Here is a 15,988-nt window from a genome sequence, read left to right on the forward strand (position 1 = left end):
AAGCAATAATGAATTATTCCAGAACTTGCCTCTCCAAATTCAGAAGGCTGTCTCCTTTCAAAACGATGATTTACTTTATCCTCCACGTAATACTAAAAACAGTAATACAAATAAAAAACTACCTTGAGCTGAAGAAATTGGGATCAGTGCAAAATGATGTGCAACAGACATGCAGGTGCTTCAACTGTGAAACTGGTGTAATTCATTTCACTTGCCAGCGCCTTGTGCAGCTACGTCTTGAAGTGATGTCCCTATGTTACCGGGAGAAACCGGTTAGTTCAGTTGACTGTCTTATAGTTAGGGTATTGTTATTATTATTATTATTACTATCATGAAGATGGCTGGCCATATTACAGTGTCTTGATTCAGCTGTCAAAAGTCTGATCTATAGTATTCATCTATAGGCAACGTTGGAGTAGGAAAAAAATTTAGAGCAATGGTATTGTATGGAGAGTGGACTTTAAAAGGCAAGGTAGTGATGGGGATTGCGGGACAGATTACAGGGTACCGCATAGGGCAAGGTGTAGTCAGAACCTTGCTTACAAGGCGTCTTAGTTGGAGGAGATGATATAATTGTAAAAGTCAAGTCAATCAGTTGTGTGGTTATGGTATGTTTACAGTTCTTACAACAAAAACCATGTGCGTGTGAGACAAGAGTTGTGATTTTACTTAGAATGTTATGCGGCGTCTTTATCAGCCAAAGCACTCTTCCCCAATATCACAAACTGCTGAGCTTATAAGCAACCGTACATTCAAAAAATCTGGTTTACCATAGACAACGTGAAATATAACCGAGGCACGTTGGTCTGCTGCAGTTAAATACGCCTGTTTATCAATGATAAATTATCATGAAATTAAAAGTGAAAATGTAATAGAAATTAGTTTAAATTCTGTACAGGTTAGCTCTATGTTGTAAGTTCATTAGAGTTTAAAAATCAAATGTTATCTGAAAATTTTAGGTGCAAATCAGTCAAGCTCTAATGGCGATTAACCAAAGAAAATGACAAAGCAATTTTGCAGTGTAGTTGTGCCCAATTCTCTATAACCAGATTTTTAAACCAATAAAGCATGCAAACCAAAATGATTAATTTTTTAGCTGTGATCTCTTTAAGTGTTGGTATTTTCTTAACCTATCCCTTTTAATCTCGAAGCTCGAAGAGAAGAAAATCAAGGTATCTGCTGAGGATGGAGCCAACATGTTAGCTCAAAGCTGAGGAGATATAGTGGCAAAAACAAATTAAAACCAGGAATTAATGGAAGCTAACAATAAAAAAGTGTTCCTCAAAAAATCCACACGAAGTGCATCTTGAAATATTACTTATCAATTTATCGTTTTTGTGTGTGTGTGTGTTTTTTTTTATTCAGTCGTCTCCAGAGGGAATAGAATGTGCTAGATGTTGGTCCATTTCTTTCAATTTGGCTCTCATGATTCTTTGTATTAATAAAATGTTAAATGCATAAAAGAGAGAGAGAGAGAGAGAGAGAGAGAGAGAGAGAGAGAGAGAGAGAGATCCATCAGAGACCTTTTGAAATTACTGTACTATTTAAACTCCGAAACCAACACCGGGAAAAGCAGTCAGCTGAAGTGTAATTACCACAAACCATGGACGTTTTGCTGTAAACCAATTTTACTTTTCTTTGGTTATCCTGCCAAGAGCTCAGTATACATGGATTTTGTTCCGTTTTTGGAACAAAGAACGTTTCTGCCTAGTGTCATGATTGTCAATAAATATCTTCAGTGTACATACGTGAGAGCAACACAAAGAGTTCTTCAGGGAAGATGAAGCTTAAGTAATGAAGTACCGTATTGAGAAAGGGTCTGAGGTTAGGTAGAAGTAAAATCCAAAGTCACCATTGCTTAAGGGTGCACGAGTACACTAACAATGACCAACAACCATCTGAGACATCAAAAAAGGAATAAAACAAATAATTAATTGTAATTTCTTCTTAAAAGTATAGAAAATATCACCAAGAGTATATCAACTACTGTATCATTGTAAAAACAACTATTTCGCGAGTGTTCCTTTATTGGTGTTGGACCGCTGCCTTTCATCGTTATTTTATTGTTGTTGTTTATAAATGATTTACTGCCCCGTAAGACCTTTACCATTTCCAGCATTACTCAATGCGCGATCTCTTTTTGCACACTGGAGAATCCTTATCTATTTTTTAAACCAGAAAACTTATTCATTAATCCTGAAAACAGTATATCAGATATCAAGAACATAACACTAATAAACTACAACAGCTGAACACTATGTAGTCGAAAAATTACTATCACCCTGTATTGGTTCTCCTATTGATAAGTTTAGGTTTTTGATTAACGAACTTGAAATATTAGTTTTATTAGTCTAGTAAATTTGGCAATGCGCTGTCCATTGGTGGCGTTTTGTGTAAAATGTGCGATAATGATCTTAAATTTTTGCATTTATGAAATTGAAAAACGACTTGTTGTTAATTTTAATGTTCAAGAAGTGGAGCCTCTTCATTTGGACGTAGACAATTTCGCTTAATCTGGAAAAAAATAAGTTCAGTTGTACGATAATGAAACTACATTGCATACCTTGATTTAGGGAGCCGACATTTAGACTGATCTGTAATGGTCCTTCGGTTTTTCTACAAGCGTAGCGTACTTCACACCAATACAGGCCTTAATTAGCTACTGTATTCTTGAGCCAAATTTATTCTTTTCCCTTTATAATGGTTGTGAACGTCTTACTTAGTAAAATCAATATCCAATGTCCTTTTTCATTTCAAAAGTTTTTGACGTTGAAATTTTTTCCCCTATTACGAGGGGTGCCGAAGGAATATCAAAATTCATTACAGCTTCACATAAGTATCGGAACAGAGATTGGTCCTCACATGCAGAATATAAACACGTATGCGTATGAGAACTCACGGACAAATAAAAGTAAACTTGTAAGACCAAAAATGAAATAACTGCCTATCAAACTCCACGGCCAAATAACGGCAGGCAGTAAACCAGTTTATCTTCATACAGAGAGGAGAAATACAGCGAAAGAGTAAGAATAGAAAGAGAGAGATAGCTCTAAATAGAAAAATGTATAAAGCATGATGAAAACTTTTCCATGCATAACGTTCACAAGCTTTGGTATATAAAGCAGTTCGGCTTAGTATTAAACCCTTCCTACTGATTTATTTAGTGGGTAAATTTTATTTGTTCTTTTATACAAAATGTGTATGAAGTTCGGTAGGTCAATTTTTTAGCACATGAAATCTTAAATTTACCCGACATAATTGCTGTTTTACGGTCCTTTAAGCTCCAAGAGTTATGAAATTGCCTAGAAATATAATTCCCCGGACATAAAAGACAAATTTGTCGTCTGCCACTGTTGCCCACTTGCCTGAATCCTCACCACAGTCAACAGACCAGACTTACATTCAGGGTATTCATTATAGAGTCGGCGATCATTTGTTTGTAAATCATTAAAATCGGCGATGATCGATCTTTTGATAAAACGCTAGGCCAAGAGGAGAGGCAGGTTTGGCCACATGTCAAGACCTCGGGTAACTGCCAATTATCTCTCAGGCTCCAGGGATCCACATATGTTTGAAAACTTCTGCATAGCAGTTCTTGTGCCATAGGGGACACGTTACTTATTCTACTAACGAAAAGAAGATTATGAAGAAAACCGCCTAGTAGTTTTAGAAAATATTCAATTTAATCACGAATAAAGCATACGAAGCAATTATATCATAATCAAACTACTGATATACATACAGAATAAATTTGGAAGGAATATATACATACATACAGACACAGACCCACACATACACAAACATCACAAACATATATATATATACATATATATATATATATATATATATATATATTATATATATATATATGTATCTGTGTGTGTGTTTGTGTGTGTGTGTACGGTATATATATATATATATATATATATATATATATATATATATATATGTGTGTGTGTGTGTGTGTGGTGTGTATATATATATATATATATATATATCTATATATATATATATATATATAGTATATATATATACATATATCAATGTGCGTGCAAGTGTGTAAATTTGGACTGTATGTTCTTCTTCGACTAATCGGCTGTTAGACTCTTAGATCAACTGCCTCTTGGACGCATCAACATTCAGCTAATCGACTAATTGACCAATCAGCGTTTGGAAGACTCGTTAAATTAATCGGTGTTCGACTAATTGTCATTGGACAAGTAGTCCAAAGTGATGAGTGCAACGTCCGAGTGACATTGGTTCCCAGTATCAAGGTATGATTAGTTTCATGCTTCAGCGTTTGAGTTATTACTCAGTTTTACCACTGAATGGTTGAAAGGCGTCTGTATTTGTGAAGGTATAGTTTAAGATAAATCCATTAAATTTCATTAAATATTGCTACGCAATAGTCCCATACATTCTTTGTTCACTGGCCAAGACATTTCAAGCTTACACAGGAGAAAACCTCTGCCTTTACTAGTCTGTACATTTACTAATTTTTAACTTGATGAATATTTCATTGAATTACCTACAGTACTCATGTTATTCATTTCGAGGTACTCTATAAATTACAATATCTTTAGGGATGTGAATAATAATCAGAATCATCGACAAAGTTCTTCAAAATAAAACTAAGATATTTTCTGTTAAGATCAATCCGGCCTAAAAATGCCTCCAGTTGATGCTAATGAATATGGAATTTTTGTAAGGCCTGTCATGTATAAGGAGTAAGCGAACTCATACGTATAATGAATGTCAAACGTCTTTCACCAGACGTTGGAGGTCTGAATTAAAATGCAAAGGGCCCCAGCAACATGCAGGAAGCCAACTGAGTGAATGAGTTCCCGGAAGAGTGTACTAATACAGGGATTGACCGGACACCACACCTCATGGAACATGCATAAAATCTAATAGATTCTATAGGAGGTACTAAATTCATTCCCTAATCATCTAGTTAGCCAACAAAGAAATTTCTGAGAAAAGGAAATCTTCTCCGCTTTGGCAAAACACTTAATATTGTTTAGGTAAATCTTAATTAGCATAAGCATTCACTCGCTAACAACAAAAACACAGTACACTGTTGCTGGTTTTTCATCCATGAACTACGAATGACTGCAAAGGCAAGGTCCCGGAGTCACCAGTCCCTTAAATTATTGTTATTCTTCTGCAAGGTCGTCTTAAACATAATTATAGGCAATGATACGAAATTCTAAGAGTTTTCACTGTCTTACTGGGGAAATTGTCAACTTGATTTAGTCTTTAGTGGGATGTGCACTACAGAAAACATTCACAAAATGCTTTCTTTAGAGACTTTCGTTCTTTCACTGCATCCTCATTTTTTAATCTTTTTTCGTTTTTACTATTTATTTACTGACTTACATGATAGTTGAAATGAATGACTGTTGGCTATCAATTTAGAACGCATCATTCAAACTTGTCACACCTCCGATATCAATCAACGCACTTTCTGCTTACAGTTCTAAAAGCTACCTAGTTCTAACATTACTGATCATCAGCTAAAAGATATTTTCTGATTTTCCTACCTGCTTTAATGTCTGGAAACCCCCATTTTTACTGATAAAACGGGTTTATCACGGTCCAGTAAGATTACTAAAGGAGATCCCAGTAATTTCAACCGTTCTGTTGTCAAAAATCCTACTCGGAAACTCCCATAATGACATTTCTCTTCCTCCAGTATCTTGGAATTCAGGTCAGCTCAGAAATTTGTTTGATTTAGTTTTCATTTTCTTTTAATGTGTTTAGGACTTTGTCATTGTCAGAAATGTCTGGTACTTTAAATATCAGTGAGAGCGCCCTCAGAGGTCAAAGACCAAAAATGGACTCACCTGGAGAACTGCCATACATTACAGTAGATGGAAGATTTTCTCTAAATACCAGGTCTAGCTGTATTTGCTTCCCCTCAGAAGCCGGCAGATATTTGTATAATAGCAAATGGACTACATAAGATTTAAATTCCCAATTCAGCAAGCTGCATTTAAATAAACTGTAGAAATCCTGCACTAGAAATTATACAAAGCCAGGATTATCTACACATACTGAAGATGTTACATTTCAAAAACTCCCAAAGTAGCAAACTGATGATATATGTAATAAATACATTATTTCAGATTACAGTATCTGTAAATAAAAACCCATGACCTGAGGTCATGGCAAAAGGAGGGTCCTACGTGACCAAAGCAGGAATAAAAAAGAGACGGCATAAAAAATAGAAACCTGGAGCCAAGCTCCGTTTTCCTCACCTTGGGAAGTTCCAATGGTGTGATCTCTGGCTGGAGCTCTGTTGTCACCGGCCACAGAGCGGACCCAGTCCATTTCATCCACACGCTCCCTCGGTCCAGGATTGGTCCAACCGCATTCGTCTACTTCAAAAGTACAATCACCGTTGTTCCCAGCAGCTACTTGGGGAGCACCTAACAAAGGGACAGTTATCACCAAAACGTTTCCTAATAATATCTAATAGACGTGAAAAACAAGTAATCTGAAAATTTCAAAATGGAATCATCTCTAAGGTAATAAAAAGAGATAATAACCATGAGTAACGAAATTTACATGCAGTCATTAGCATCCTTCCCAGGCATTGTTATACCTCACATAATTAAACAGTCATCTTATACAACACAATGTACAATAAAGCTAATTTTATAAACTGCCACTTTAAATTAATCCAAAGCCATCTACAATGCCAATCTAACAGGTTGATAAAATCAAAACTAAAAAGAAACTGATATTTTGTGGAAGGTTAATAATGAATTGAAAGATTCCCTATATTCATAGATTGAATTAATTATTTAGATTAAGAAAAGGTTGCATATTAGACAAGAATATGAGGTTACTTGTTTTGTTTCGTGGCCTTCCGATTATGTGTCGCTCTTGGCTCTTGAATGAGCTAACTATTTTCAGTTATACGTATATAAACCTAGAAATGTTTTACAGAGAGATCCGTTAATAGTATTCGTGAAATCGACTTACTTGGGCATGCTCCTTGCACTATAGATATGTCATCGATTGCAATATCTCCTAGGTTGTTATTGCCAATGACACCTTCAAAAACAATCTGGAACATAAGAAACTCAAATAATGCTTAATGAAACTTGAAACTTGTGAGCTGATCATTTTAAGAGCCTTACGGATACAGAGGTGCTCGAAATACATCTAATTAGTTTTAAAACTTGAAATGGCCTATTATCTTCTTTGGTTCTTTACCTGCATTTTCTGAATTAAAATCTGAAGTAAATTATATTATCATAATTATTGCAGAATGATGATACCATAATTCACTTCATAGGTATTTCGTTATGGAATTAAAACATTTTTTATAGTTAATACCATTTCCGTTAACAAATTTTCAAGATAATAACCTACATTAAATTAAGATTCTTTAGTAGCTTTTACTTTCTTACAGCTTCGCTATAACGAAAACTAACTCTCAGCCATCTAGCATGGGACTTGTTCAAAATACTTTTCACAGCTGACATAACAAAATAGCATGCGGAAATGACTCTGTGAATATGTACCTTAGATTCCATAACCAACTGAATAACCCTGCCTTACCCTTGGGGAAAAATTTTGTTACAATTACCTTATATCAAATTTGCTTTAATCATCACGTTCATCGCATGCAATTTACATCGATAATAAATCACAGAAAAGTAATAATAATAATAACCATTTTGGATAAATGCATTGTGTTAAATCTGCAGCTTTCCAAAATCATTGACCACACTTTACAATGGCAACATAAACCTATTCTCTGCAACTGCTCAAATTAATGCCCAACGTCACTTTCCACGAACCCTGTTTTATCCTTAACGGACTGTTTGGAAACTTGGAAGATGTGCGCTGTGGATTTTAGGAACAGTATTGTCTTTGTGTTTCTGCCTCTTTCTGTTAGCAATCATGATCGTCAAGTGTATACAATAGAACTGAGTTCAAGATAAGATCATAATGAATCATGTACACGTGCTAAATTTCTATCACTGTCATCTAAAGATTGTTGACTAGCTTTTTCATATCAGGATGGTATGAAATAGCTAGGAAAATATTTAATTTATTAACCTTAATGTCTTAAAAAACAATTTACCACTTTTGTAAGATAAACCAAAAAATTACACAATATGTCCTTTTTTTTAATCTTGATTTTCGTGCTATATTAGGTAACTAAAGTTGTTTTTCACCATGAAATAAAATAAATTAAATTGAAGATAAAGGATAAAGTACAAACATTTTGATACCGTGAAGCATCACATTTCATTGTTATGGACCAAACTTTCTTTACCGAGTCGTTTCGTGCAATAGCTGGTTCGTCTGCTGATGGAAGACGTCACTGTTGATGCCTGGAAGTTTGGCGTATAAACATTTATGCCTTAGCAACACAACATTTTTGACAGGCTTCAAAATATATGTCCTGCATGATTATGTTCAAGGCAGCCATATTTTTCTGCATTCTGTCCTATTAACACAATGCACTATGTCCTACAGAGATATGTTATATGCATGCATCCAAATTTCGTACCACAACACAATGATCACATACTCATCATTGTCTCACCAAGTGAAATTTGGAGAATTTAAACAAAGCTTATTATATTTAATTTTTATAACCATTAAAAAACAAATATATAAAATCATGCATTTAAAAGTACAGTCATCATCCAGACACTAAATTACCTGCATCCAAGTAGAGCAAATACTAATTAAAATTAGGAGCATGAAATGTGGGACTTAGTTGAAATAAAAATAAAAAATAAAAACATGCTCTAGCATGAAAATTTAAACTCTACAATATTAAGCACTATGAGTACAAAAGATATAATAAAAGTGATGTTAATCAAAAAAGCAAAGTGAATTAATAAAAAAATATGATTTCTACATCGAAGGTTTCACTATTGTTCCTTCTGTTCTACAAATCTGTTGACAGCTGAACAGAGACGAACTAAATTCTCTTTCTCAGATGCAAGTCAGTTAAGGCGGTCTGCAAGACAACTGTACCTTGAAGTTTGGAAGTTCAACTGAGCTTGCAGATACCTTGAAGGGTGTGGGTGAAGCGATGGGGACCTGACCTTGGTACCAAGCATTGCCAGCCTCCCCAGTAATGCTCCAAATAACCTCATCCTTTTTGCTGTTGACGTCGTAAATGATAACACGTAACGATCCGATTCCGTTCCCGTACATATGGGTCCAGAACCGCATGCAGAGTGGACTGTCTGGATCTGGAATGAATAGAGGTTGATGAGATTCCCTTTCCCCGCAGTTTCTGCAAGATCTCCAGGAGATTTATATGTACACCTGAGTATCAATAATAGCCAAGCAAAGAAATTAATTTGTAGCAGAAAGCATTTTATCCAGATCAAAGTCTAAGGTATATATTTCAGTCTACATCAGACTTCCAAGCACATGGTCGTTGGTTTTTTCCATATATAATTATGTTCATTACGAATACCATAGCAACAATAATGATACAATAGAAATGATGATGCAACAGTCCACAAAAAGTTTGGCATAGCAATAGGCCCCTACGGGCTGCTCTATGAGCAAGAGCCCGTGCTGGCATAAGGCCAGCTTAATCTTCAACTACAATAGGCTACTAAGAAAATCATTCGATATGGTTGCAAAAATAATACGAAAAACATGAACGCCAAAACATGAGTGGAAACGTAACAATGGAAAGTGTTAATGTAACAAAACAAAACTAAAACTCAATAAGGAAAGACAACACAACTTAAGAACTCAGTTGAAAGTTATATGCGGATCATGAATTACTAGAGTGAGACTAAACTTCTTGAAGAGACTAAAGTCCCAGTCTGGTTTAATAGGTCAGAAGAACAAATTCATCGAATAGAGCCTCAGTTACACTTCGGGTAATTAGTAAAGCTTAGATTTTTAATTTTAGTTCTGTGATACTATTACAAAATGATATTCTAGGTATGACTTGCAGGAACTAACACATTATCTTATCAAAATAACGACTGACAAAAGCTTCAATGGACAACTACTGTTAAAAGAGTTGTAAAGCCTTGCATAACCTTACAATGGAAAAAGCTTCTGATAAGAAAATGTTATGCAGTGTAATCTAACACTAAACGCAGATTTGACTTGACATTGGATCAGATTATTATTATAAATCGGTTTACCCATACCACTGACTCATGTTTCTAGATTCAATAAGCTCTCCCGTAGGGTTTCTTCTTGAAATGTGAAAACATGAGTTAGGAAAAAAATTATTTTACAGCTAATTATGTAAAGATTAAAAACATTGCCTTACAATTTTGTCGAGATGTAAAAACATTAGTAATAATGAATAGATTGGAAATACTCCTTTTGTAATTCAAAGCTATTATTGTAAAATAATACAAAAAGTATAGCCAAGGGCAATTGATAACGCTAATTAGTATACCTGTAATTATCATCACTGTTGTAACTATCATTAATGGGTTGACGTCACATTCTCCCTTTGATGAATTAGACTTGAAAAAGAATCATCTCAACTGTCCTAGTGTACTAACTCAATTCTTATTTAGTCCAAGTCTTCGTTCATGCCCTTTTTCCTATAATTTTTGGGAGTTCCTATAGGTGTTAGTCCAGTTACTTCCCTATTATCTTTTATTTTCTTACGTCTTCTCATCAAATACCTGGACTATCGCAAGCTTTGAAAGCTTAGCTTTTTTCCAAGCCGCTGGTAACGGTTTTTTTTTTTTTTTTTTTACACCTTCCGCATTTATAATACAACTTTTGGACTGCACTCCAGCCATGCATCTAAGAATTCTGAAGTCACTCCCTTTGAAAATTGTCATTTACTCGGTCAGGGCCTATGTCTACTGAACAGAGTAGCACAGACCTTTTACAGACCTTTTTATATGTCAACTACACGTAAACTGCTAGTCTAGTAATCTTTCTCTACATCATCCAGGTTACTATTAGAGTACTACATTTTTTATATGTAACTCTTCTGCCATTACCTGCATCATAATCCACTGTATACCAAAGGTAACGCGAAAAAATATTCTACCTCTTTTAGAGCTTGTCCTTCCCCATAACATGGCACTCCCTCTCATACCCATTTGCTTTTTTTAAACATTTATATGTTGTAGTCCCGAGCATCCATTGCAGCACCATCTGTAACATTCAATGTAGTGTACAGTTCACTCCCTCACTTCTCCTGCAGATTCCACATGGCCACTTTCTTGACTATATTTTATTTGCTTCCTAACCAGTCATCGTTAGCTTTGGAAATTGATTTTCAGTCTTCCTCACTCATATCACTTTTCCACCTTCTAGGCCATATGATCTTTCTTTGATTTTTTTCCGTTAACTCTACTATGAGATTCAGGGCCTCTGTAACACGGTTTTTTCGCAATAACTTTTTATTTATGCATTTCATAGATATAACGCTTATTCAGAATACATATTATATCTACACATAAATTTTGACTGTATTCTGTATTACGTAGGTTGAATAAATTTGGTACTTATAATGTAAAAGTGACCTTTTTTGAAGACGGGCCAACTTACTCAGAGAAAAGGTTTCGAACGCACTCGTTACGTAACTTATGACGGCATTTCTTCCCTGTTTCTCGATGGATGATTGGCTGTACGTAACGAAGGCTAAACCTCTGGCAACAATGGCATACAAATTTAAATACAAGCGAAGCAGTACACCTTTATGAACTCTAGAACCTCTCCACTGATAATTGTCATAATGAACAAACCAACAAAATATGTTATTAAATACAAAAACACTTTGATTATTAGTCTAACTCCCAAAATAGGTTTCCTAAGAAATTACAGTCTGCTTTATAGGTCACAATCAGATTGACAAGATGTAGGGAATAGCTGGTAATTTTCAAAAACATAGTAGACAAGCTTGATTAGATAACTGCTATATCCAATGTCAAGCAATTTTTATTTATTGGCTATCTACCTATTTACTGAAAAAAAAAACAGCCGGTACCGTATATTGGCTTTAAACCTTCACCAATAATTATCGTCAGAATGATGACTTCATGAGGCTCCACCCACTTTGGCCTCGTTATAATTCAGGATAACACTGAAGGCTACCATGGGCACTATTGGATTAGAAAATTTAACATCTGTCTATAAAAACTAATTTCTCGAGTAGCTGTAAGAAGTGCTAAATGATCCTCAAGGATCCCAGCAGTTGGCCTAAACGTTTAATTCATGTATATTAGTGCTATACTGTTGCGGCACTACTGCTACAGTAGTATTACTACGCTAGCACTGATACCCCACCCACATCTATGTATCGTTCCGCCATTCATAAAGTCTTTGGGTTTCAGAGCCGATAGAGTTTCTGCCTGGTGGATGGGCGGGGCAACATTTCGTCAAAAGGCGTGTTTACCTTGCTTACGTAATGAATGTTTTTCGACTCTTGGCTCGTAATCATTGGCCATGGCGTCGGCTAGATCATTTTTACTCTATAAAAATTGAACTATCGGGTTTAGGTTATTGATAATGCAGACAAAATTTGTGTGTGGTTGTAAAATATACATATGTCAACTTTCAGCTACATCCGATGCTTTGACAAGGAGCAAAGTCCAAAAAACCGTGTTACAGAGACCCTGAATCTCATAGTAAATCACTTGCATCTGGCAGCTGGGAAGTTATCTCCCTTTTTTATCATCACAAATGATTCCACTTTACTTTCATTTCTTACCTTTCCATGGGCAGATAACCATCTAAAGTAAAGTCTGGTTTTTAAAAGACGAACGAAAAATCTCATAGACTGTAAAGACCTCTAGCTGTTAAGAATTCTCTTTAACATCTCTAAATTGGTTGATTATGACAGAAAATACACTGAACGAAACAAAACACAGTGGAGTTAATCCTACGTATAAATGTAGCAATTACATGAAGTAATATATATTCTTTTTCTTTTAACATTGTAATGTTAAGACTTGAAAGACATAGACCACGTTTAAATGCGAGTACAAAATCTCAGAAATCCTTTGGAGTTATACTGAACAATGTTGAAACTTGTTAAAACTAAGCTCAAACTTTTGTATTTCTAATGAATGTTTATCGAGGCATCTTGCATGGAAAAAGATTTCAAAATCTCTCCAAAGATGAAAAACCTGGTGTTGCAAAATAAAAAAGAAAAGAAAATAACTTTTGGGACTACATACTGGTCCCTTGGAACTCCTGGCTCATCAGTCGTGCCCTGTCTCCAGGCCTTCTGGGGTAGCTGGAGTCGATAAAAGCATAGCCACCCATCATTCCATTGTTTGCAAAAGAAGAACGATCTCTTGGTGGTCCTGTGGAAGGGTTTAAACTACCTCGGCTCTGTAAGCATTGATACATTTTCAATTAAAAGTCAGCTGCAAGAACCAAGAAATAAGGCAATTATGAAAAGGAAAAATAATTTTTTGTAAATTATCAAAAGATACACATAGGGTGAAACACAATTTACAAACACAAATAAAGTATATATAGTTATTTGGACAGCACCTTCAAATCCACAGTTATCTAAAATAAATGTAGTTCCTCAGTTAAGAAATTTGTTATGATAACAAATATTTAAATGAACAGAAACTCACCTGTGTCCATTCAAAGTCATCTTTATCATCTTGGGTCCAACCACAGGTGCCACCCTCAAAGGTGCAAAATGCTCCACACTGAGCAGATGGAGCGAAGGCCAGCTCGTCAAGAGCTATGTAGCCACGGAACCTCCTGCTAAGATCATTGCTGTCTACAGGGATTCCTTCAAAGATCACCTTAAAGAGAAAAACCATACTAGTCTTTAGAATGTTTTTTAAAGGTCATCTCAAAACAATGAGCAAAGGTTTTTTTTCTTTTTCTTTTTTTTTGACTGAAAGTGCACCATATACCTTTTTAACATTTCACTTGCTTTAGTTAATTAGGTTCATAACATTCTCTGTGAAATGTTCATAAGCTTCGAACTAACTTCTCCCAGTCCTGGTTTCTTGATATAAAAACAAATGAGCTGGTGAGCAAGTTCAATAAATAAAAAAAATCAGTATAACCGGTTTCTTAATATAAATGAGCTGGAGAACAAGTTAGATGAATAAAAAAAAATCAGTATAACCGTAAGAATGAATAAATAACCAAAGAATAAAGATGGTAGAATACTGCTCCTAACTAAGAACATAAGTAAAATGAGTGTTAATAATTATTGTAGAACATTTCAAACGTCAGTGCTTTACAATATTTTATAAATATCAATCTACTGACAGAAATCACTATTTCAATAATAATCACGCCTACTTTGGCAGTATTTACCATACAGTCATGTCTTTGGGATCTTAACAACTTCTACGTTCTTTCCTTTAACATTCCATACAAAGTCACCTGCCCCTTGGCATAAATTCAGGTCCTCACTTTTCCAACCAAAAATCATGGTTAGAACGGCAATAATTTAGCAAGCCACGCTGCTGCAATCTTACATGATAAAAACTATCATAAGCTCTACTTCACAGGGCTCACCTACATGCTAAATGAAAAATAACTACCATAATTCCCTCACCGAACAGTGTAAGCAAAAGACCATTACCAAGAAAACTTTAAGACTTAGGTAGGATAAAAAAATTACGTAAAAGAAATAGATACATAAAACACAGAGGGGCTATGAGGTCTAATGGAATATAATAGAAGTAATACCTAGTTTTACAAATCATAATAAAGCTGATTTGTATTGATAATGTAACAGTACAAGCACACGAAAGACGAGCTTCTATAAAACAGCTTACCTTATCAAACACAAACGAACGATAGGCTTTCAGATCTCACTGGTATAGCCCAGGCTACAAATAGACCTATGCCCACAAACTGTTCAAATCGCAAGATTTCCTTATCATTTAAACTTTCTTCTATGTACAATTTCATTGCATGAATATGAAAATAATTTTATAATAATACAAAACTTATATCCACATCCATAAACTAAAAATATAAACTTTATTCATGTTGTCCTCTAGAACACGAAACATTGGCAAGTGAACGATTGGCCTGTTCGTCGGATATTTGATTTTACTGTCTTATTTTAATCACACTTTCATTTCATATCAATCAAAATTGATATCTTGGTGTAATCTTTTGTCATTCATTCTCTTTAAGTAGCATTCCAATGCCGTACTTTTAAAAAAAATCTGTCTAGGCTAGCCTTTTATACCGCACATAAGTCATCAACCCACGGATAAGATTTCAGAATTTTGCTCTATAAGCTATTTGGTAAAATACTCCGGAAATTGCCCAGTTACTCGACTGTTATAATGATTTGAATATATATATATATATATATATATATATATATATATATATATATATATATATATATATATGTGTGTGTGTGTGTGTGTGTGTGTGTGTGTGTGTGTGTGTGTGTGTGTGTGTCGAAAGTACTCTGAAAAGAAAACCGCCGTACCATTGCTGCCATGCATAAAGTGATATTTCCGCCCTCCAACCAATGTTGCCATGGCTGCTCCCTTCACCTTCCTCTGACAGCTTCATAGACAACAGTATTTCATTCTCTTTAGAATATCACTCTCTTGAATATTACTCTCCCTGTGTAATTTACTTGCAAGTAATTGTTAAAATACCCTTTATTCGCACTCATCCAAGATGAGATTAAACATAATTACTGAAGGACAATCGTTCATTTGTGTTCTACACAGGCTATTTGACATCAGCTCAATTTTTGTGCGCTTGTATTGATATGTTATTGAAATTAATCGTATGTTTAAGGCCTTTAAAGGAAGATGTGAGGGTTCTTTTTTATAAATAAGTAGTGCCACATCTACCTATAACCTACCCTGATGAATGGACAGATGGAATGAAATAGACTATGTTATAATATTCAACTATATTCTTGCAGACTGGACATGCTGGAACGTCTCTTTTAAGAGGTATGTTGACAAGACTTTATCTACAGAAACCCCACATGCAATATCGCTCTTCTGCCCAGAAAATTTATATTTAAATTGGGCATATTTTCTTA

The 15,988-nt window shown here is 34.9% G+C and overlaps 1 protein-coding gene across 1 annotated transcript in view; it reads right to left on the reverse strand.

The window, feature by feature from the left end:
- Positions 1–15,988, reverse strand: part of LOC135225803 (MAM and LDL-receptor class A domain-containing protein 1-like) — a 104,762-nt gene that overhangs the window by 27,446 nt on the left and 61,328 nt on the right. Inside the window, 5 exon segments of the mRNA XM_064265299.1 lie at positions 6,261–6,431; positions 6,991–7,075; positions 9,046–9,230; positions 13,161–13,317; positions 13,572–13,748. Coding sequence (XP_064121369.1) covers positions 6,261–6,431; positions 6,991–7,075; positions 9,046–9,230; positions 13,161–13,317; positions 13,572–13,748 — 775 coding nt within the window.

This window comes from Macrobrachium nipponense, chromosome 13, assembly GCF_015104395.2.
Source record: "Macrobrachium nipponense isolate FS-2020 chromosome 13, ASM1510439v2, whole genome shotgun sequence".
NCBI lineage: Eukaryota > Metazoa > Arthropoda > Malacostraca > Decapoda > Palaemonidae > Macrobrachium > Macrobrachium nipponense.